The sequence below is a fragment of the Nannobrachium achirus genome (assembly GCF_963921795.1).
Source record: "Nannobrachium achirus genome assembly, chromosome: 11".
NCBI lineage: Eukaryota > Metazoa > Chordata > Actinopteri > Myctophiformes > Myctophidae > Nannobrachium > Nannobrachium achirus.
In genome coordinates this window covers 36,675,489-36,698,617 of record NC_137820.1, presented here as the reverse complement: position 1 = coordinate 36,698,617, position 23,129 = coordinate 36,675,489, and the positions used below count along the sequence as shown (strand labels likewise).

The 23,129-nt window shown below is 41.7% G+C and overlaps 2 protein-coding genes across 3 annotated transcripts in view; both read right to left on the bottom strand.

Moving 5' to 3' along the window:
- Positions 1 to 747, bottom strand: part of parvb (parvin, beta) — a gene marked incomplete at both ends in the record, with an annotated part of 22,806 nt that extends 22,059 nt beyond the window's left edge. The window contains one exon of the mRNA XM_080737320.1: positions 627 to 747. Coding sequence (XP_080593446.1) covers positions 627 to 747 — 121 coding nt within the window. The remainder of the gene's footprint in view (positions 1 to 626) is intronic.
- A 1,891-nt stretch (positions 748 to 2,638) lies between these two features.
- On the bottom strand, positions 2,639 to 22,913 carry hdac10 (histone deacetylase 10). 2 transcript variants are annotated; one of them, XM_080736735.1, is made up of 21 exons: positions 22,795 to 22,913; positions 22,601 to 22,679; positions 21,821 to 21,955; positions 19,943 to 20,039; positions 19,344 to 19,441; positions 18,654 to 18,758; positions 18,234 to 18,302; positions 17,200 to 17,326; positions 16,411 to 16,476; positions 15,161 to 15,220; positions 13,476 to 13,565; positions 11,166 to 11,272; positions 10,981 to 11,048; positions 10,069 to 10,172; positions 8,729 to 8,907; positions 8,242 to 8,332; positions 7,142 to 7,230; positions 6,001 to 6,057; positions 5,774 to 5,855; positions 4,973 to 5,161; positions 2,639 to 3,779 (listed from the first exon to the last, which is right to left on the bottom strand). In XM_080736735.1, exons 2-21 carry the CDS (start codon positions 22,663 to 22,665, stop codon positions 3,570 to 3,572), a joined length of 2,088 nt encoding a protein of 695 aa, XP_080592861.1. In that variant the 5' UTR covers positions 22,666 to 22,679; positions 22,795 to 22,913; the 3' UTR covers positions 2,639 to 3,569. The 2 variants fall into 2 exon arrangements, with proteins under 2 accessions (XP_080592861.1, XP_080592862.1); XM_080736736.1 differs by having other exon boundaries at positions 22,601 to 22,674; positions 22,795 to 22,889.
- Positions 22,914 to 23,129: the final 216 nt, after the last annotated feature.

Genomic DNA, 23,129 nt, shown 5'->3' with positions numbered 1-23,129 from the left:
CGATTATCCAGCGGACCCCCATTTGAAAATATCTTGAGAGAAGACCCCCATGAGAGAAGACTTTTGTTTTGCGGCTCTATCAGTGATTCTCAACCATTTTAATTTCAAGGACCCCCAGTTTGACATGCATTATAATACGGACCCCCCCATTTTATGTAGCCTAATTTCTATCTATTGTAAGATCAATGTTAAATTAAAACTCAGATATATAGGCCTGTACAAATATGACCCGTTTTTTTTTACCTTACAGACCCATAAGGGTTCATTTGGTTCCTATCATTTAGCTGAGGACCCCCTGGAACTCCCTCAAGGACCCCTTTGGGAACCACTGAACCAATTCATTGATTAAACCATTGTCATCTGCCGCAACCATTCAATTAAAGACGTTTTCGCTCTCCCATGCTATTGGCTAGCCTTAACAGATCGAGATTGATATCTATCGAAAAATAACCTAGCTCAAAAAACTACGCAATAGCCTACTCTATAGGCTATATCTTAGGGGGTTTAAAAAAATCATGAGATTGCAGCACCATGGACAGTAGCAGAGCAGAGGGCTGACGCCTTGCAGACGCAGAGGGAGAGAGAGAGGAGACAGGAGAGACCATCAGATCAGACCCAAGTTTTACCTTCTTTAGACTTTTTCTTGCGCGCCAGAGTCCCTCCTAATTTCCCGAGGAAAGATTCGTCCTTTTTCATCTTTGCAGACTGCGATGAGGTGCCAGATCTGCTCGGATGAGTCCCAGACATTGTTGAGTTGTCTAGTCTGGTCTGGGGTCTGTCCGCTAGAGTTGTGTATCCTGCCTGGTCGTCCGGTCCTGGCTGCTGCGAGGGGCTTTGTGCAAATCTCAGTCCCCCCTCTGGTTTACATCCAGACACCTGCGAATGAGATCCCTATCCGCTGACCAGAACAAACAACAGCTGTAACAATAGACAGACAGGGAGGAGAAGGAAGGTCGTCTCGTTTAGCATCTGTACTCGTACTTAAAGGTGGGACGTTAGCGAACGAATCGAGTAGTTTGAACGGCTCTCTTGAAATGAACGACGGGATCCGGTTCGCAGTATAGGGAGCCGTTCCTTTCTAATGATGAACAGTGATGGAGAAAGTAGACTACTAAAATAAATTCATTAATTACTTAAGTAAAAGGATCAATACTGCGCAGTGCAATGTGGAAATACTCTACCACCCACAAGTAGAAGTTTGGAATGTTAATGTAGTCTACTTGAGTAAATGTAGGCCTACAGTAAAAATGTATTGGTATCAAAATGTAATTAAAGTACCAATAAAGTACTCCTTATGCAGAATGTCCTGTTTCGCAGGTTTTCCAATGAATAAATGTAAAAAAAAAAAAAACACACACACATTTGAAAATAGCAGATCTACAATCTCACAATGCGTAGCGTTATTTTCAAATGGCAGGTAGGTAGGCCTACCTATAGCCTATATGGCAGGTATGTACCTATATATGTCCTAAATAAATGTATATAGTGTTGAAGTTATTTGTCATTATAATCAAAATCTACAGAGTAGTCTAACTATGAGCCACTCTTTTGAACGGCTCTAGAAAGGAACGGATCCCAGAGATCCGGCTCACTTCAAAGAGCCATAAATCCCATGTAGGGCTGAATGACTCACAGTCATGGTTTGATTCATTCACCCCACAGCGCCAGTCCATGGCTGGATGAGGGATAGGGCATCATGGTCATGCATGGTGGGAGACATTATGATAAGATGCTCGCAAGGCGCAAGCAGCGTTCATTTTGACAGCAATTTTTGATGTATTTTTTAATCATAGCCTTTTGAATAAAAAAACATTTCGTTTTAGTCATATTTTTGGCATCTTAACATTTTAGATGACTAAAGCTACAGTTGATTTTGTCAGCAAAAATGTGTCTTGGCAGGCCTTGATTGGTGGCATTAAAGTGGCTGATTTTACACTTGGTTGCATGCTGAAAATATAGCCGATCTACTAGCTTATTGTATCCAAAACATCCAGCAAATATAAAATGACTTCTACTCTTCCCCACTTGTCTCTCCCTAACATTTTAGTCTAGTTTTTATTTGTTGACAATAAATATAATCTTAGTAAAGATGGCTTAGTTTTCGTTTCGTTTGTCAGTGAAAAAAGGTAGCCAAACATTTTTCGTTAGTTTTAGTGACAAAATTAAGACTGCTTGCAAGTGAGCCATCAACAACCAAAGCAATAGGTAATGGCTATTGTTGTGTGAAGATACTATAATAACTTTTAAGAGCTTACTATAAAGATTAACATCATATGTTATAGTAGCCTATATCTTGACTTGCATTCATGCAGGATTCATCATTAAAAAAAAAAAAGAAAACTAAAAAAGAAAGAAAACAGAACTACTGTTATCTCCTGTTGGCCAAACCAGAAGAGTGGCATGGGCACCAAAACATGGTGGGCACCAGGGAAATCTGGGCACAGCAGAAGAGTTGCCCTGAAGCAGGTCCACATAAGCCACTTAAACCATAATTATCAAATAACAAAAATAGCCAATTTACAAGCTCACATGTTGAATGAATTATGCTGTTCACCAAATGTTTGTATTTTTGCCAAGCGTTCCTCTATTTATTGCCTATTATGTCATGCCAAAAAATAGGGACAATAGGGTTGCGGTTGATCCTTTAATCTCCCCAATCTGTTTTCCAGATGACTTGAACCGTCAGCCTTTGTGATAGAGAATCATTAAGACAATAACTATTGTATAGTCATAGTATTACCCAAGTGACAATACCAAAACATAATTTTTGTTAAAAATACACACAGTGAATATTACAATGTAATTTGCAGAAATGCACAATTTGGACTCAATTAAATGTTATAGGCAAAACAATTACAAAACTGTATAAAAATAATTCTGAAACAACATTATATCAAAATACAAGTTTTCTCTCCTTTTTAGATGTTTTTTTTTAATTTATGGAATTTCTTTGATTTTTCTTTTATTTATTAATGAAATGACTTGCATTTTCTTTCTCCATCATGAAAAATTAGCTTTTTTTAGGAATGTTTTGAAAATGTTTTGAAATAATAATTAAAAACAAAATGTAGGAAACAAAAAAGAGATGTGCCGATTGATCGATCGGCCGATAATGCCTCTATCGGCTTTGATCAGTATCGGTTGTATCGGTATACAAGCTAGATCAGCTATTTTCACAATATTTATCTGTGGGACTGAATGTAACCTCAGCTTCAACTCCTAAAAGTTGAATTGGATACTAAAGCACCTCAGCCTGCAATACTTAATATACATTGTCAATGTTTTGTAAGAAGAATCATTAAATATATACTGTAAATGCTGCAATAAATTGAAGAATTTATGGATTTGACGCTGTAATCGGGAATATCGGTATCGGCAGATACTGATTCCAGTTGATCGGTGATCGGTATCGGCCCCAAAAATCGCAATCGGAGCATCTCTAACTGGCACTGCTGTCAAGGGAACAACAATCACTGTGCGCCTCTTTCCGAGCAACATTTTTACGTCGAGTTAGTTTTGCACAATGCCACTGCTGTTGAATTACATCATTAGTGAGTTCCCAAGAAATGCTAACGGCGCTCATCCGAGGTTGATCCGGTCCTCACGTCTCCTGTGTCGTCTGTGGTCCGCAACAGTTTCCAGTCCTGCTGTGCTCTCTGTCTGAGTCTCTCCAGGGACGCCACGTCCTCTGGCAAACGGGCCCCCAGAGGCCCCAGGGAAGGAGCAGGGTTTCCCCGGAGAGAAGAGGCCGTGGAGCTTACCAACGCCTTCTCAGACTCCTGGAAAGAATGCGCACACCAGAGTTAATTTCGCAGACTAAACACTAAAACGAAAATAATGTTCGTCGACTACCCTTTTTCGCTGACGAAAACAAAACAAAAAGTAAATAAAAACTAAGCTATGATGACTAAAACTATGACTAAATATATTGACAATTTCGTAGACAAATAAAACTAGACGAAAATGTTAGAGAGGGACTAATGGGGAAGAGATCCAGTAGAACTAAAAGACAAGTCATTTTATGTTTGGTTGGTTGTAGTCGGGTGATTAGGCCGCAGGGCTACTTCTGATACTTCTGAAACTTTAAACCCTATTCTACTCCGTAAAAGCCTGAACTTGGGGTGTACTTGGTTACACAGCCATTGTTGGCCAATGTAAAGCCAGGCCAGGAAAGTATGTTGTTGTGAACATGAGGTGAGAAGAAGGCTTCCATTTCTAATGGGAAGAGACAAAGACACTGGTGTGCTCTTTGTAAAGACCTTTTCTTGTACTAGGTTTATACTGGCTGAAGTATGATCTATGCAGTGGTTTAAAGTAAAGTGTAAGTGTAAGTACATTTACTCAAGAGCTGTACTTGGTACAATTTTGAGGTATTATTTTTACTTTACTGGAGTATTTTAAAATGTCTATACCTTTACTACTCTACTACATCACAAGAGCAAATATTGTACTTTTACTCCACTACAATGATTTGGAAATTTGAGTTACTAGTTACTTTGCAGATTTTTATTATTATTACAAAACATACAGTAACCACTTCAGCCCTATAAACATTTCGGCCATTTGAAAATAGACGCTATCGTGACGCATTGTGAGCTTGTAGATCTGCCATTTTCAAAATACTTTTTTACAATTATACAATTATGTTGAAAACCTGTGAAATGGAACATTCTACGTAATGAGGGCCTTTTGGTGGAAATATATATAAAATGGCAGACGGAACGCAAGCTTAGAGGTCGCGAGCTTAGGGGTCTGCTATTTTCGCTGCTTTATACCACACTGAACTAAGCATCATCAAGTCAATACCGGAGATTTGGCATACAGCATGGATTTCTACACAGAGAGGGCAATTCTTTCAACATAAGATTCAAGTTCAGGAGAGTTTGGACAAGGCAGTTCTATTGAATGCTGCCTTCAGGTATGGCATGGAAAGAGGGGCATTTGCATTTCTTTCACCATAGTAAAAGCTCACCTGCATCAGCACCAGTGTGTGCCCGTGCGCCAGGCCCTGCAGCAGGCCGGTGAGTTGGAGCCAGGCGTGGTGGGCTGCGCCGCTGTGTGGCATCAGCGCCAACACGACCAGGCTGGGGTCGTACTCATAGGCTAGGGGCAGGAGGAGGCCTAGCACCGCCTGCATGAACGCTGCTACGTCACCGCAGCCCTGGGGAAGAGCACACACACGCGCACGCACAGTTCATTTCGCCGACTAGAACTATGACGGAAAATGTCTGTTGACTATGTTTTTCACAGACGAATATGACATAAAAACGTCTACTAAAACTGAGACTAAATATGTTGACAATTTCGTCGATGAATAAAAACTAGACTAAAATGTTAGGGAGGGACTAGTGGAGAAGAGATCCAGTAGAACTAAAAGAGTAAATTCAGGCATTACTACGCCATCAAGGCCTGCCTAAATATATTTTTAACAACAAAATCAACTGGATATTTAGTCGACTAAAACATTTCAGATCACTAAAATATGACTAAAACTAAATTAAATGTTATTCAAAAGGCTGACTAAAACTACATACATATTTGCACACAAAATGACCACTGGCACGCACGCACACACACACACACACACACACACACACACACACACACACACACACACACACACACACACACACACACACACACACACACACACACACACACACACACACACACACACACACACACACACACACACACACACACACACACACACACACACACACACACACACACACACACCCTTCGCTGGTGTGATTGTTTATCTCCACTGTACCTTCTTCAGATGCACCGGAAAATGATATTTGGATTTCTGACCCTCAGACTCCTTAGCACCGATATGCACCAGTATGGCTTTCCTGCAGGAACATTTTGAAAAGAGAACAGTCACTAATTCATGTCATTCATGATTTATTCTATTACTGTTATAATGTTCACTGAGGGAGGATCCATTCCCATAATAATGAAACATAAAAAAATAAATGCTCAGGAGCCAAAACTCACCCATCATGAGTCAAATGATCTGGGACCACTCCATCTCCAACACACACCAACAAAACCCTGTGTTAGAGCAAACGCTCAATTACCCCCATCACTAGCGCTTTTGCGATTATGACATTTTACTCAATGATTAATTCTCCCTCAAATAATAGCAATAAATGATTTTGTTTCATTTCTGTCTTTGAACATTATGGCACATTATGAATAGAAATTACATTTTGGTTTGGCTTTTAGGCATTTTTTTCTTTAGTAAATTAAACCCTACTTCATCATACAAAAGTGCCACACAAAAGTAGTGAAAATAGCAGATATACATGCATACTGTACAACACCTCGCATCGTGTGCTTGTAGATCGGCTATTCTAACTATTTAAAATCTTTTAAAAATAATACAAAAAAGGAAGGTTTTGGACATACAAGGTTTCTACCCGACAACAGGACAACAGCGTTATACTGTACATACTGTATATAGCACAAGAATCCCAAAAGGGGTGACCCATCTTTAACCCATTTAGGCCTAGAATTATTGACTGCTTTAACCAGTGAAAAAATAGCAGATATACAAGCTCACAGCACGGCACCGAGTGCCGCGCTGCGAGCTTGTAGATCTGCTATTTTTGAAAAAGTCGTGAAAATGTGTGCAAATCTTTGAATATATGTATTTTCAAAGCGAACGGTTGTAACTCAAATTTTGCTTCTGGGTGGTCCCTGGAACTAGATATTTTGAGATGGGGGTCCGTGGTCAAATAAATATCAGTTTGGGGGTCCTTCACATGAAAAGGTTTGAGAACCACTGACATAGTAGTATCTCAAGAACAGACTAACTGAGCTCCAGTTAAGTAAAAAGGACCTTTTCTTTGACGATGGCTGGCCAGATTGCTGACATAGAAACTTAGATTTTTTCCAAAAATCTTAGAAGGATTCAAAAGACACTTATAGAATCGGGTCAAAATTCGAATTTTCACGATTTTTCAAAAATAGCAGATCTACAAGCTCGCAGCGCGGCACTCAGTGCCGCGCTGTGAGCTTGTATATCTGCTATTTTTTTATATTTAAAGCATAAAATATTGCGTCATATTGTGTTCAGGCCTAAATGGGTTAAAGGTATAGGCTGCCTGACAGTGAAGAATTTAGGATGTTGTACCGGTTGGTGGGTGAAGTCATCACAGCCTGCTGAACGGCACACCTCATGGCCGTGGAGACGTCGCCGACCAGCGCCAGGCCGTTACCAATCTGACAGTAAAAAATGACAGTGATTTGTCGAGAAATGTTGGTCACAGCAGCACGCGTTGGTCTTTTATCTCACACAAAGAAGGGCTATAGGGCTAGAAAGAAGCCAGAGTAGGCGTGGGCGATATGGAAGAATACAATAACACAATATTTTTCCAAGCGGTATCAAGATCAAGATTTTTTATGGTTAACTTTCAAGTTACTTAACACTACAACCACCACAACCAAAAAACCTGTACAAAAACCACAGTTTTTGTACAAGCCAAAGGTAACAAAAACTAAAAGAAAAAATAGTAACCGAGCATTTAGACCAGCGGTCCTCAAAGTGGGGTCCAGGGACTAAATTGACCCTTACAAGTATGTAACTCTGACAGTATACAAACGAAACCAAATTGGTTTCGTTTGTATACTGTCAGAGTTAAGGGGAGACCTTGACATTTTAAAGTTTGAGAACTAAGACCAAAATGTAGGTTTAAATGAATTCTGCAATGAATCTCTGTATTAACAACTCAATGAACAGGATTGTTTAAGGCTCATTGTATCACGATACATACGATATCTCTAAAAAGCAATATCCTGGAGAAAGTGTATCGTCTCAACGATATTTATCACCCTATCGCCCACCCCTAAGCCAGAGGTTATGCAATTGATGTAACGACAAATGAGTTGGGGATGATTCTACGTACGTTCTGTTTTGAGTGCAAGCATTGTGAATTTTTTGACCAAAATACCTGCCAAAGTATTATATAACTCACCCATCTATGTTGAAATTGATTTTAGTACTGCAATCTGATAAGCCAAAGGCTATTTGTGAATTGGGTGCTTTTCTGAAAAGCGTTCCTTCCTCTGTTCAAATAACGCATGCCATGCCTTTTGCTACGTCTGCATGAATATTGTAATGTATTGTATACTGTATTTATGGAGCTGTGCTTCATACCATGTGAACATGGTCGTGAGTTAAATAAATGATTATGACGATGATGATGATAATGAAAAACGAGGTGCTCACTGTACCTTGTTTTTTCCCATTTCCTCTATGAGGTCGACGAGAGCACAAAGGGTTGTGAGAGCGTCCTCACCGCCTGACCCCTCGGAGAAATTCTCCCTTTTTGTGGAGAAAACAATAATCAGTGTATCGAATGCAAATGACACCATGGAACAGAAATATTTGAGAATAAAAAAATAAAAAAAAGAATCTTTGAATGTACTGTATATCGTCACTGTCGGGCAGAAACCTTGTATCTCCAAGTTTCAAATTAGTACGTTTTTTTTTCGCGAAGTAAAGGCCTGCTTCATCAGTTAAGGCTGTCGCACAAAAGTAGTGAAAAACAGCAGATCTAGTTTAGTAAATCTTCTTAAATGATAAAACGAATGGTTTTGGACATACTGTACAAGGTTTCCACCCGACAACGACAATATATATATATTTTTCTTTTTCTTCTGAAAACTGTTAGGAATTAAAAATTATGACAGAAGCCATCTTCCGCCGTAGCTCTCGTACCGGAGTCTGAGGAGAACGGCTGGACTGGGGGTCTGCTGTGGCGTGAAGGGCTGACATCCGTCTGGAGGCGCCTCCCCGCCGGGGAGAACCACGGCTGTGTGGAAGGGAGGGGTGGGGCGGAGGGGAGGCTCTGCCCACACCACCACCTCCTCCTCCTCTTTCGTCACAGTCAGGTTACTCTATAACAGTATAACAGTCAAATTGCATATGCTTATTATATATGTATTAATAGCAACAGCTTCATAAGGATTTTAGATCCCTAAAATGGAGGGGAAAAATGCTTTGATCTGCTATTGCTGATGTATTTGGGTTTTCATTTACATGTTATTTTATTGTCTCCACCAGCCGAAGGCTGAGGGAGAGTATGTTTTCCCCTCCGTCCGTCCGTCCGTCCGTGCGTCCGTCCGTGCGTCCGTCCGTCCGTCCGTCCGTGCGTGCGTCCGTGCGTCCTCGCAGTTTGTGAGCAGCTAATCTCAGTCACCGTTGGCCCGATCGCTGCCAAACTGAGCACACACACTCCCTGGATGCCAATCTAGAACCTCTGCCCCACATTTTTCAAATCAGCCTCATGGTGGCGCTATAACAGGCCGATTTGTGTGGCCTGGTTGTTACCAGCTAATCTCCGGCGCCGTTGGCCCGATCGCTGCCAAACTGAGCACACACACTCCCTGGATGCTAATTCAGAACCTCTGCCCCACATTTTTTAAATCAGCCTCATGGTGGCGCTATAACAGGCCGATTTGTGTGGCCTGGTGGAGACCTGTGCTCGTTTTCATTATCTTTTTATGGTGAACTTGTATACTCTTATAACATATTACTGTATCTTAAAGTTAAACCATGAATATGTAGGACAGGCATTCTTTGATTTGCTATTATGCTGATGTATTTGGGCTTGTAAATACAGTTTCTTTATATTTACTTTCTCTTTATATGGTAAATTTGAACACCTCTATAACATATTACTGCATCTTAAACCATGAACATGTAGGATAGGCATTCATAAGCTTTATAGCTTCAGCCTATTCCTTTTGAACACCTCAAACAGTGCTACTGTTTTTTTTTTTTTTTTTTAAGATTTGTTTTTGGGCTTTTATGCCTTTATTGGATAGTACAGTAGACTGACAGGAAACGGGGGGAGAGATGGGGAGAGACATGCGGCAAAGGTCGTCCGGATCGGGAATCGAACCGGCAACGCCGCCAGGCATCAATGCCTATATGGTATGCGCTTAGACCAGTAGGCCACCAGGCGCCCCAGTGCTACTGTTTTTGTGGACGTATGACTTGTATAAATGTATGCTTGCTACTGTGAGTTGATCAGATAAACTAAAGTAAACTTTCACCTCCTCCTGCTGCAGCTCTCCACCGTGCTCTCCTCCCCCGGTTGGCTGCTGTTCTTCTGCCTTAAGGCGCTTAGTAGTGCTGTGCTCAGAGACCGGTGGGTCAGCTGAAAACAACCAAAGACATGAAAGCTTTAAAACACTGTTTCATAGACAGTGGGTCGGGACTCGGGACGCATCACTGGGGCACGGAGGCAATTTTTCAAAATAAATCTAAACATTATAAAAAGTTTAAACAGCTAAAAAGACTTTTCATCAATTAAAAAAACACTTTTCAAACAGTTTTTTCATCAATTAAAAAAATACATTTAAAAAAGTATTTCCATAAATACAATAAAAATAATGATAACTTCAATAATAATAAAATATATATATGTTTTGAGCGTTGTGAGCTGACATCTGCTATTTTCACTAGTTCGGGTCCTGGGCAAATGTCTAATCTCTCTTTTGGGTCTACAGCTAGAAGGTTTGGGAACCACTGGATCATCAATCATCATTTGATATCATGCATTCTTTCATCCGGCTCTTTTCAGCTTCTATAAATCGAGGCTTTCCTCAAAATACTTAAAAACATAAAACTAGACAAACTAAAAGCAATCAAGTTCCTAAAACAAACTACTGACACTATCCACTCATAAAACGAACACTAAGATGAAATCAATGGCCAAAAAGAACTACTAAAACTGATCAATATTCCAAAACTATGTGCAGGACCAATAGCAGATAATGCAAGACACAAAATAGAAGTCCACACACTGTAACTTTGCAAGTTCCCAGTCAAAGCTTTATTGAAGATTAACGTTTCGACACAGAGTCTTCTAGTGTCGAAATGTTAATCTATAATAAAGCCTTGCCCGGGAGCTTGCAAAGTTACAGTGTGCAGACTTCTATTTTATACAATGGTGAATATCATACCTGCGTGACTGAAACAGGACCAGTACTGCTTGTGGGCTGACCGCACACAGTGTATGGACTCCACAGCACTGAAGTAGATAAGCAAAGAAAGTATAGTCATTTCCCAATCAGCAAATTGTAGCTCCAGGCCCAGCACATTAAAATAAAACACGTATTTAAATGTGATGGGACAGCCCATAGATGACCTTTTGCAGGGACCAGGCAGCTCTCTGGGTGGAGGGCAGGGGTCTCCAAGCAACGTCTGAACAGTCTGACACACAGACTGAGCCAGAGACGTCAGGTTGTAACCACCCTGGAAACACAGCCAGACAATAAAGTGTATGACTGCCATTGAAGTACATCTATGCCATGTCAAATCCAGCCAGGGGTGTCGCACCAAATTCTGGGCCCTGGGTAAAAGGATCCATCCAAAAATAGCAGATATACAATCTCATAGGTGGGGCCGAGTGCCGTGCTGCGAGCTTGTAGATCTGCTATTTTGGAATATTTCAAATCCTTCTAAGGTTTAAAAAAAAAAAAACATATGTTTCTATGTCAGTGGTGCCCAAACCTTTTCATGTGAAGGACCCCCAAAATGATATGTATTTGGCCACGGACTCCCATCTCAAAATGTTTATTTCCAGGGACACCCAGAAGCATTCAAAGATTTGCAAACATTTTCACGACTTTTCAAAAAATAGCAGATCAACAAGCTCGCAGCGCGGCACTCGGTGCCGCGCTGTGAGCTTGTATATCTGCTCTTTTTCAATAGCAAAAGTATAAAATAATTAGTCTCCACCTTGGTCCCTAGTAATTCAGTCCCATTTTCCCCCCCTTGTGACGCCCCTGAATCCAGCACTTCACCGCCATTGACAGTGATCAATGTCTGCTCAAACCCTGGCTTTTGGTGATTACGCTAGAGGGCGCTCTTTCCACAGAACGTGTCGGCTTTAGAGCACTGGTCTTCAACGTTGTTGACCCACTTAGCAGAGAGAGCAAGGACCCTTCACTACATATTGTATAAAACTGTGTTGCAGATTAAACTTTTTCATAGATTTAATTCATGTTCATGTATATTTCAGACATTTAACCACTTAAACCATCAATACTTAGGAAAACCTAAGCTTTCACTCTGTACTTGGTCTGATCCTTTTTCCCTCTACACTAAACCTCTTTACCAAAAACTGTTGTGAGCTAGTAGATCTGCTATTTATTTTATTTTGTATAATTTTTTTTCAGTTCTCCACAGAATAGGGATGATTTTTTGATTGATTGAAGAATTTATTAGAAGTTTGCAATAGAAAAAAAGTACAGTTTCATGACAGTACAAATCACTGGTACAGGGTCAACTAAAAGGAGATCCTAGAAAGCTGAGGCTTATTTCCACAGGAACCACACTTTAAGTATCTCATATAACATTGAAAGACAGACGGATAGAACATATTACTTTATCTAGGATAATATCAGTTTCATAAGCATAATATCAAATACAAAGGCAGAAAAAAAGGGAAAAAAGGGGGGGGGGGGACATGGGGGCTTAGACTATTTACAAGTCACGGGTAGCAGCTGTCTGAAGGTGACTTTTCATACCAATTTTGAAGGAGGCTAGGGATTTGCTCTCCTTTAAGGCTTGTGGAAGGGCGTTCCACATGTTGATGGTATAGCAGGAGAACGAGTTAGCGCCTTGTTTAGTGTTAAATCTACATTGATGATGATTAGTCAAGCTGCCTCTGGTGTTGTGATCGTGAACATCCTTGACCTTTAAGAAGTAGTTTGCCAGGTACATGGTATCTTGGAGGTGTAGTGAATCTTGTACACCAGGCCCATTGCAAGATGCTGTACTCTGTCAGCTACTTTGAGCCACCCCACGCTTTCGTGGTGATGATCGGTAAGGTGGGTCTGAGGTGGAAGACCAAGCACAACCCTAATTAGTTTGTTCTGGGCTGTTTGGAGCTTTAACTTTAAGGCAGCTGGGGCATCGCGATACCAGACAAGGACCCCGTAATCAATGAGGGGCCCAATAAGAGCACCTCCTAGTGACTTTCGAGATTTAATATTGATCAGCGGGGCAACCCTTTGCAAGAAACAAATTCGTTGGTTGACTTTTTTGATTACCTTGGTAGTCATTTTTTCACTCGATAGGGTTCAAGTGGTTAATGTTAAAAAGATATCCAATCACACAAAGATTTGGCAGCATCCCTGTAGTAACTCTGAGGACCCCTTAGGGGTCCCGTACCCCCGATTAAAGACCGCTGCTTTAGAGCATGTAACAGAATGGATTATAGGATGTTTCCTCTTTAGTTTCGGAAGATGCAAGTCATTTTCCCAGCGGCGTGACCAACCACTCACACGATCAATAGCAAAGAATAGCTAATCTCCAAGATGGCAGGCTTGTAGATGTGCTATCGTCACTATTGTGTTTTGTTTGTGGACAATTCTGGAAATAATATCTTTGCCTACAATGACATGCCTAAAGTAGGGTCACCAGGGTGAAAGTTATTAATAACAACACTGACCTCTAGAACAGCACACAGTTTGCCTCCTGCCAGGTTCATCAGCAGGTGGGTGAGGTGGGCGAAGATGTCTGGGGTGGCACTCATGAGACCCTAAGAACAGCAGTACCAGTAAGACTCCCTAATCGGGAGATAAGCGACCGTAGGTGGCTTATCTCCACAAATAGGGCAAAAATTTGTTTTTCCAAAATCTTCCTGATCCATGTTGATGACATGAGTGTAGACATGCTGTGTAGTGATATTCGTGATTTTAGGGCAAAAACTGTAGGAGCAGTGTCCAAAAATGTGTTTTAAAAATCGGCCTGAAGGTGGCGCTAGAATAGGTCCATGTGAGAAATGAGGGGTGTGGTCTCCGCGTTGCCTTGGCGGACGAATAGGTACCGGCCCCGGCTCTCCCGGACGCTCCTAGCCCGAGTTACGGCATTTTATGTGCGCTGCAGTGGCAGGGGGTCCTCCACTGGGGGCGCCACCACTTTTGCATCCGTTCTGGAGCACCAGGAGTTGGTGGTCCCCGGGAATTCCCCGTGAGCAGCCCCGTTGGGGTGGTCATTTGGTCATTTTTGCACATTTGGTCATTTTTTACATCTGGGGGTCCCCCAGGGACCTGGGGGTCCCTGGGGCTCCGGGGGTCCTTGGAGGTTGTAGTTTGGCAGGCAAGGAGTGTGTGTGTAAAATCTGGCATGGATCGGGTCAACGGGTGCGGAGATATAAGCAGGGAAAAAGTGTGACGTGTGACGTGTGAGCACATTTGGTCATTTTTTACATCTGGGGGTCCCCCAGGGACCTGGGGGTCCCTGGGGCTCCGGGGGTCCTTGGAGGTTGTAGTTTGGCAGTCAAGGAGTGTGTGTGCAAAATTTGGCATGGATGGGGGCAACGGTTGTGGAGATATGAGCAGGGCAAAAGTGTGACGGACTGACTGACTGACTCACTCACTGACAGACAGCCTGTGGAGGTTTTGGTAGTAAAATAAGTAAATGCGACCTACGGTCGCAACAATACACAGTCTTTTCAGTCATCAGGTACCGTGTACTCAACTGTATACATTCAGACCAGTAAGACGCCTCAGGGCGACATGCAACCTCGAGGTCGCATGTCGGCCAGTGATGTATATCGGGCCAGTTACCCATATATGGAGATCCCGGTCCTGATGTCATCAATATTAAGGGCATAATTGGGAATGCCCATATTTGGTAATACCCATATATGGGCATGTTCTGACATCACATTGTTGACTATCATGCAGGGGTCTTGCCACCGCATGTCCTTTGCCAAAGCAAATTGGAGGGCATCACGCCAGGACCCCTTAGTGCCTTGGAGCTGCACAATTCCACAAGTCCAATATGGGCATAAAAGGGACATCAAGCCTGAGCGTGATGTCAGAGCGGCAAACCCGTTCTGTTAAGAGTGGTTCCCCTGACATCACAGTGACATCAGAGCATGATGTCAGAGCGACAAACCCGTAGAACCACAGACAAACCCATAGAACCACAGTGCCAGGCGTGACAGAGATACGTGGAAGATGTGCCGGTTTTCATACTCAGGTACAAGGCTCTGATCCAGGGGTCATTGCTATGCTGACTTGTGGAGGACATTTTTGGGGAACATTTGGGGAACACCCTGGGGGTACCGACCCACAGGTTGAGAACCCCTGCATTGTACCGTCTAGTAAACAATATCAAGCAGCTCACCTCTGGGTCACCAATGGCAGAATCAAACCCAGCACACACCAGGACCAAGTCGGGACAAAACTGGAAGTAAAATCACAACAATTTAGTTGAAAAGACAAAACAATGTAGCCGTTCTACAAGTTGACAACGTTTTTTTTACATTTGTCACTTGATGAAATATACAGTATAGAGCCTACTACGTGGTTAATCTGCAAGCATTATGACATGTGCTATCCTTTTAGCTTTAATGTCTAAAGCCCTTTGCACACAGGCGCGTTTATCCGCACGGAGAAAACGGACAATTTAATTTTTTAAAAAGAAAACAAGGATTCTCTACGACCTCATGCACACCGGATCCGAATTAGCCGTGTGACGAGTGGCTGCGGCTGTGCGTTTTTTTCTCGATCGAACCCAGTTCGATTCGTGCGTCTTGTCGCATGCGGTAAAAATCTCATCACTCCTTTTATGAATCCTTTTGGGATCCGCAGCGCCGATTCCGCACAGCATTGCACACCAAATCCAATGTGTTTTATTCATGCAGCAAAGGAAAAGAAAAAAAAAACACAACTGTCCTGTGTGCAAAGGGCTTTACTGTACCACGTGCGGTTTGCAATTCTGACTCAGGGGTTAACACTAACGGTTGCCCAACTGCCCGTGGCAAGTAAGTAAAACGCTTGGGATAAAAAGTGGAGTTTGCTTTCAGGTTGCCCGATGGGCAAGTGTATTCTGTCTTCATTAAATATTACTGGCTATTCATGAAGACAATGCTACCTTTTTTATAATTAGCAGTTACACTCATTCTGTTTTGTTTTTTTCTCAAAGTGTCTGTCACCACTCGGCAGTTATTGATTGGATGTAATATTAATTTGTTCTACAAGCGCAATTTCTACCTTACATTATTTATTATGTACAATTTACTTTTCAGGAAAGTGCACGACCTTGGGCCAAGTAGAACATGATCTGTGCTTGCCCAATCCGCAAGTGCTTCTGAGTCACCCGTGACTAATAAATTATTCAATCAATCAAAATGCATACACAAATATCGTCACTGTCGGGCAGAAACCTTGTATCTCCAAGTTTAAAATGTGTATGTTTTTTCGCTAAGTAAAGCCCTGCTTCATCATACAAGGCCGTCACACAAAACTAGTGAAAACAGCCGATCTACAAGCACACACTAGTTTAGTTCATTTTTTAAATGATAAATACAAAACGAACACTTTTGGACATACAAGGTTTCCACCCGACAATGACGATATGGAAGAACAACTCACCTCATACGCAGCAGGAAGGAGGACATGAAAGAAGACTGCCAGGTAGTCACTGTTCTCCATCCCCACCTAAACAAGCATTAAAGAGAGGCCACGCCCTTTACAGTGCATCCAAAGATACAACCAATGTATAGTCATCTTTTAGTTTTCCTTTGCATCACATCAAATCCTATGCAATTATTACCAGTAAGAGTCCCTAAACCGGGAGATACGCGACCGCCAGGTCGCATACACAAACTTTAGAAGGCAATGGTAGCCAATCAGGAGGGAATATGGGAAATGTGTTTTGCAAGAATCGGCCTCATGGTGGCGCTAGAAGAGGGCCATGTGAGAAATGAGGGGTGGAGGTTGTGGTTTGGGAGCCAAGGAGTGTGTGTGTGTGCAACGTTTGGCATGGATAGGGCCAACGGTGGCGGAGTTATGAGTAGGGCAAAAGTGTGACGTGACGTGACGTGACGTGACGTGAAGTACTAACTGACTGTCATACTGACAGCCGGTGGAGGTTTTGATAGTAACTGCGACCTGACGGTCGCAACAAGTACATCAGAGGGACGGCAGCATGTCAGATGTTTTGGAGATAAAGCAAGAGAGGCCAGAGGGATAGTGAGTATATCGTTAGAAGGATTCAGAGGTTGGAACTGCCAGGCAGGAGGCCTAGAGGAAGATGTATGGATGTAGTGAAATAGGACATGGAGTTAGTTGGTGTGAAAGAAGAGGAGGAAGAGGATTCACTGTGGCGATTCCCTGTAGGGAACAGCCGAAAGGAAAAGAAAATTAGCAGATGTGAATGACCTTGTTCCATGGCACGTTGATGTTGAATCCGGCCCCCTTGTCTTTTCCCACGCTGTCGTAGTCTGACTCCCGGAGGTTGGGCCAGAAGCTCTGGTGCTCATAGCGGTGCCAGGAGAAGTAGAGAACACTGGCATGATGCACACATACAGGATGAATATCAGTGTTCATTTCATCGAATAAAACTATGACGAATAGGGCTGTCACAATTATTGCATAATCGTCATAATCGTTTCCATGTTGAAAGGTTTTCATATATTTTCAAACATTTTCAAAAACAGTGGAACTAGCAGATCTACAAGCTCACAACACGTTGTGAGCTTGTAGATCGGCTATTTCCACCATCAATGTTCTTTTTTTAAGTATAAAGTTGTCAAATATGTCAGTCCTTTCTTTGTATATTTAGGTTATGTGTCATATCTGCCATGTGCAACTTCAAAGCCTACAAGCCAAACGTCAACGACAGATACACAATTCAATCGTTAATCGCAATTATTTGAGTGACAATTAATCGTCATGTAAAATGTCATCATCGTGACAGCCCTAATTACGAAAACTAAAAAAAAAATAAGACATGATGACTAAAACTCAGACTAAATATATTGACAATTTCATCAACAAACTAGAAGCAGTGCTCTTCTGAGCACAGATCTCCGCCAGGTCAGGTAGGTTATTGTGGCCTCCTGGTCAATGTGAAAAGGGTGCCATGTCTTCTTGGGCCTTTGACGGCAATCGGACACTGCATGCAAGATTTGTTCCAAAAATGTGTTTTACAAAGGTCGACCTGCTGGTGGCAAACGATTTTGGATTGTTTCTAATCAAATCGAATTAGTCTAAACTTGGGCCTGGGCAGTCAGAGACATTGGGAAAAACTCGGGAAACTCGGGCCTTGGCAGTCAAAATACATTTTATTTTTTGTAGGAAAAGAAAAAGGTATTTTTACTTGAGTCGTGACCCATAAAAATTGTCCCGTGACCCACAAATGGGTCCCGACCCACGGTTTGGGAAACAATGCCATAGCACAAGGTCAACCTCACCTTGGGTCATCCTCAAAGCAGTACTGCACCCCCTGGCCGTGATGCACGTCCCAATCAACTATCAACACCCTGTGGGAACAAAAACAAACACATGAAAAAGATGCAACCATTCTCCAGAGGTCACTGGAAGCATATTTAAATGAAGCTTTTTGATTTCATTATTCCCTGACATGCACAACAATTCATACATCTGCCAAGTTACTACTGTATATCGGCCTCTTTAAATGGTTATTTGAGATCGGGATCAATCTGGGAACAATGTCCAAAATCTAAACTCGGGCCTGGTTTATTTTATTTAAAAGTGAAACATTCCTTTAACTAAAATGGTTGTAAACTATTGTAAAGGTTGTAATATTGTTGCTTCAGTGTAATGCAACCAACACATGTTGCAAACAAACCTAGCAATAATAATCGTATTACCTTTTGACGCCATAGTTCTTCTTGGCATAGCGAGCAGCTATGGCCACATTATTAAACACACAGAAGCCGTTGGCTGCACTGCGCTGACTATGGTGTCCGGGAGGTCTATGAACAATGACAAAGAAGAGATGTAAGAGAGTAAAATGAACACTGTTGGATTCACTCTCTCATTAACCGGTCAAACACTTTGCATTTTAGGCATTTAGCAGACACTCTTAATCCAGGGCGATTTACAGTAAGCAAGGACATCACAAGATAATACATCAAATCCATAGACACATACTACTAATCTAAGATCATAGGTAAACCAAGAACCTATCATCAGTCTAACACAGGGGTTTTCAACAGGGGGTCCGGGACGCCTAGGTCTCAGAGTTACTACAGGGGGTCCTCCAAATCTTTGTGTGATAGAAAACTTTTTCCTCCTTTTTTTATATTAACCACTTGAACCCTAGCATCCATATTCTGAGAACTTTAGACAAAAATAGCAGATCTACAAGCTCACAACGTCTCGCACTGCGAGGCGTTGTAAATCAGCTGTTTCACTAGTTCACTAGTTTAGTTCATTTTTAAAATGATTAATACAAAACAAACGGTCTTGGACAGAAGGTTTCCACCTGACAACGATGATATTTTCACATGCTTTCTAACTCTGTTTCCACTTTCCAGGGTTTTCTTTTTGGAGCTCACCTGACCAGGGCCATACCGTTCTTCACCTTCTCCGTCATCACACTGTCCACCAGCTGCAGTGTGGCACCTATGGCTAGCTTGGCACAGTGATAGATGTTCTGGAGCCAAACCACAAACAAGGGGGTATTATCTGTCAGTAAACTGAATAATGATAATCATCTTTATTCATACATCACCTTTCGTAACAAGGTTGTTATGACAAGCTTTTATGAAGAAACTAGAACAATCAAAACAATAAAACTGTACAAAATTGATCACCAACGCAAAAAAAGAAAAAAAGAGATAAGCTTAAACAGAAGTAAAAGCAAGCAATAAAAGCATAATAAATGACATAGACAACATAGACAACAGATAAAATGCAGTTTCTTAGATCTTTTTAGTGGTGTGATGATTCGTTTTTATGCAATTGCTTAATGTAGCACTTTGAGATTTTCGTAAAGGACCCATAGTTACCCAACGTAAAGTGCATTAGGCTATAAATAAAATCCATTATTATTATTATTATTGGCTATAACATACAGTGGGGCACTTAAAAGGTGAGTACATAATAGGGGGAAAATAAAACTAATTAACAAATTCACATTAAAAACAGAACTTACCGGGTGGAAGTAGACATCACCATATTGCTGGGTGAAGGTCATCAGATCTTCCAGACTCATAGAAGGGGTTTTCTTCACTGCCTCCAGGTACTCCTCGCTGTAGGGTGCACAGCAAGACACACCTAGCTCAGCCCGTTCACATGGAACTCACTCCCAGCACACATCAAAGCTGCCCCTAGCCTCGGCACGTTTAGAAACACACTCAAAACACAACTTTTCCCCCATACCTAATTCCCCTTGTTTAGTTCTATGGGGAACGTGCGTATGACGTTTTGTAGGCCGATTTGGAGTTATCGGCCTACAAAACCAGCGCCATTGCTGAGGGGGACCAGTCCAAAAAAAAAAACATTTTCCATTGACTAAATATAAAATAGCCTACACTTTAAAAAAGTGTCCCCATTATGCAAGTAAACAACATTCGATTGTGGTTTAATAAATAGGCTTAGGCCTAAAGAGATTATATTTTAATTGGCAATGCAACACAGGTCCCGTCTTACTCACGATACAAAGTGGAGCTCACTCGACCATTTCTCTCTCTCTCTCTTTCTCTCTCTTTCTAGCCTACAACTATTACAAACAAACGGAAGATGACTTACCTCTGTAGATAGAAAATAGCCTAAAAGCATTCCTTTCTCCCTCCAATGTTAATATTATAGATTCCTAGGCAACCAACCAGCAGCATTGGACAATAATAAGTCTACATTATTACATGATAAAGTTTACACCGCTCTGAATTCTGACAGTGCCTGTCAATCAGTTCACACAGCTGAAGACAGTATGTTAGATTGAGTAGACCTCACCACATGAAAGGCAGAGGCACGCATGGACTTTTAATAGCCTAATCATAAGCTAAATGCTCGGGTCTCTCTGAACCTCGGAAATAAACGGATTTCAGGACAATGTCACAGGTCTCAAAAAAAAAAAAAAAAAAAAAGGAATCAGAACGGGACGGAACTGGACAAGACAATTACGGGGCCACTCGGGTTTGGTTTTGTAATGTGGCATAACACATGTATTTCTATTTAATATATTATAGACTTGAGCATTTCTCTCTCTCTCTTCTGTTGGATAATTAGAGAAAGCGCACCTCTCTCTCTCTCAATAAAAAGTGATCCTTGCTTGACCACAATGTTCTCTCTCAGATGATCTGCGTAAAGTGGCAGAGTTTTAATACACATTACAGGAGGTTGAGGCCAGTAAATCTGTCATAAAAATATATTATAGGATATAGCCTACAATGAGATTGAGCAAACAGTTTTGTTTAAAGACAAAATATGAACAAGGCTGTCTGTCTGTCAGACAGACCCATGATGTTTACCAGGATAAGAAATAACACTAGAAAAGTTGTTATTTTGAGAGAGAAATGTCCTGCACACTTTGATATGGTTTATTTTGATGATAACTGTTGTAGCCTACAACAATCTATCTCAATACATACAGTAATAGGATCGTCATGGAGGTTGTGTAAACGTTGTAGTGCACTTATTATTATTATAAGTGACGTTTTTTTTTTTTACTATTATAAGTGACGTCCCTCGAGGATGGCGACGGGAAATACGTCATCTGGAGCGAAACTCCTCCCTAACTCCGCCTTACGCTCGAATTCTATAGTTTTGAACTTTTTAATTAATTTTTTTCTTAATAAAGTAGTTGTTGTTCTAAAGCGACTTTGAGTACTATATAACTTTGAGCTGCCTCTAAATAAATGGTATGTTATTATTATTATGATGCATGCATGTACGTGTGTGCGTGTCCGCATTATGTGCTCGCCAGTATGCATGCATATGTATATGTACCCATGCACAGTTCGTGTGTGCCTGCACATACACGCGTGCCTGACCACATGCACCTGGTATCAGCACCAAATGGAGGCCTGACCTGTGAACCAGTAGGATGTCTTCGTCGGTTGCTTCACGGACTGACGTGGAGACGCAGCGCTCTGCCAGACCGCTGTGAACCAGGGCTTCATGACTGACGGTCAGTCGCTCAGGCACCTCGATCTTACACGCCGGACTGAGGGAAGAATGATGTTCATCAATTCATCGATCGCTCTATTACTGCTTGACTACTGAAGACTATAAGACTGCGGGTCAGGGTGACCCTACATGTTTTTTAATGTTTCTTTTTTTTTGGGGGGGGGGGGGGGGGGGGGGGGGTCACACATTTTCACAATATCTGTGGAACAGAGTCAAACTAAAATAAATGTAATGCTGCAACTCCTAAGTGCTTGTCAGGGTTCCCAGTTCACATGATAGATTATTGGGGGATTGGGGGGAGGGGGTGTCCCAATTCAATTAAATTATAATTGTTTTGGGAGGTCCCCAATCTGATGATTATTTTGGGAGGTCACCAATTGCATTGTAATAGCAGCGTTGCTCCACAAGATGGCGTCCCTGTCCATAGAGCTGCAACTTGACGTGAAGATAAAGTACTTTACCTTCACATTCTCGATCTACATTCAAAAATAGCATCACGTCCACTTGTTTCACTTGTTTATTCTGCATCCTGTAGCCCTATATAGTACCTTAGCCTTATATTAAGACTTCCAAGGCTATAGTAATATAGAACCTCACTCTCCGCTGGACAGTGTGCAGCGGAGGGTTATATCTAGCATCCTGTATGAGTTCTCTCTCCTCATTAGAATAAACGTAAACTTACTCGACCCAAAGCAGTTTGTATTTGGTCATCTCCTCATCATAGACCAGTGCTGTTCCCATCGCCATCTCTCAAGTCTAGTCTGACAGAGGAGGAGGAGGGTGTCACGGACAAGTAAGTTTCAGTAACAGTTTCCAGCAGTAAAATGCAAACATTTTGGCACAACATTTGATTTTATGCTCAACAAACATACTTACAAAATAACTGCACACGGCCTAAATACAAGCGCACGAAAAGCCCAAATATGACGTAAATTTGAAGATATTGCAGAGGTGTCAAACGAGCAGATAACTTCATAAGGGCGCAGACATGTTTGTTGTGTCATGTGACCAAATCAATGCAGACTGCCTCCATCAAAATAAAGGTTATAGCAACCCTTCAAAATAAAAGTTTAGAATGACTTTATTTTATACCCCTCAGTGAGGGGGTAGGTTGTTCACAGAAATTCACATACATACTTTATTTCAGACATTGCCTCAGTGCTACAACAAAGCTGTTCTAAAAATACCACAGGGTTCTCATAAATAAATCA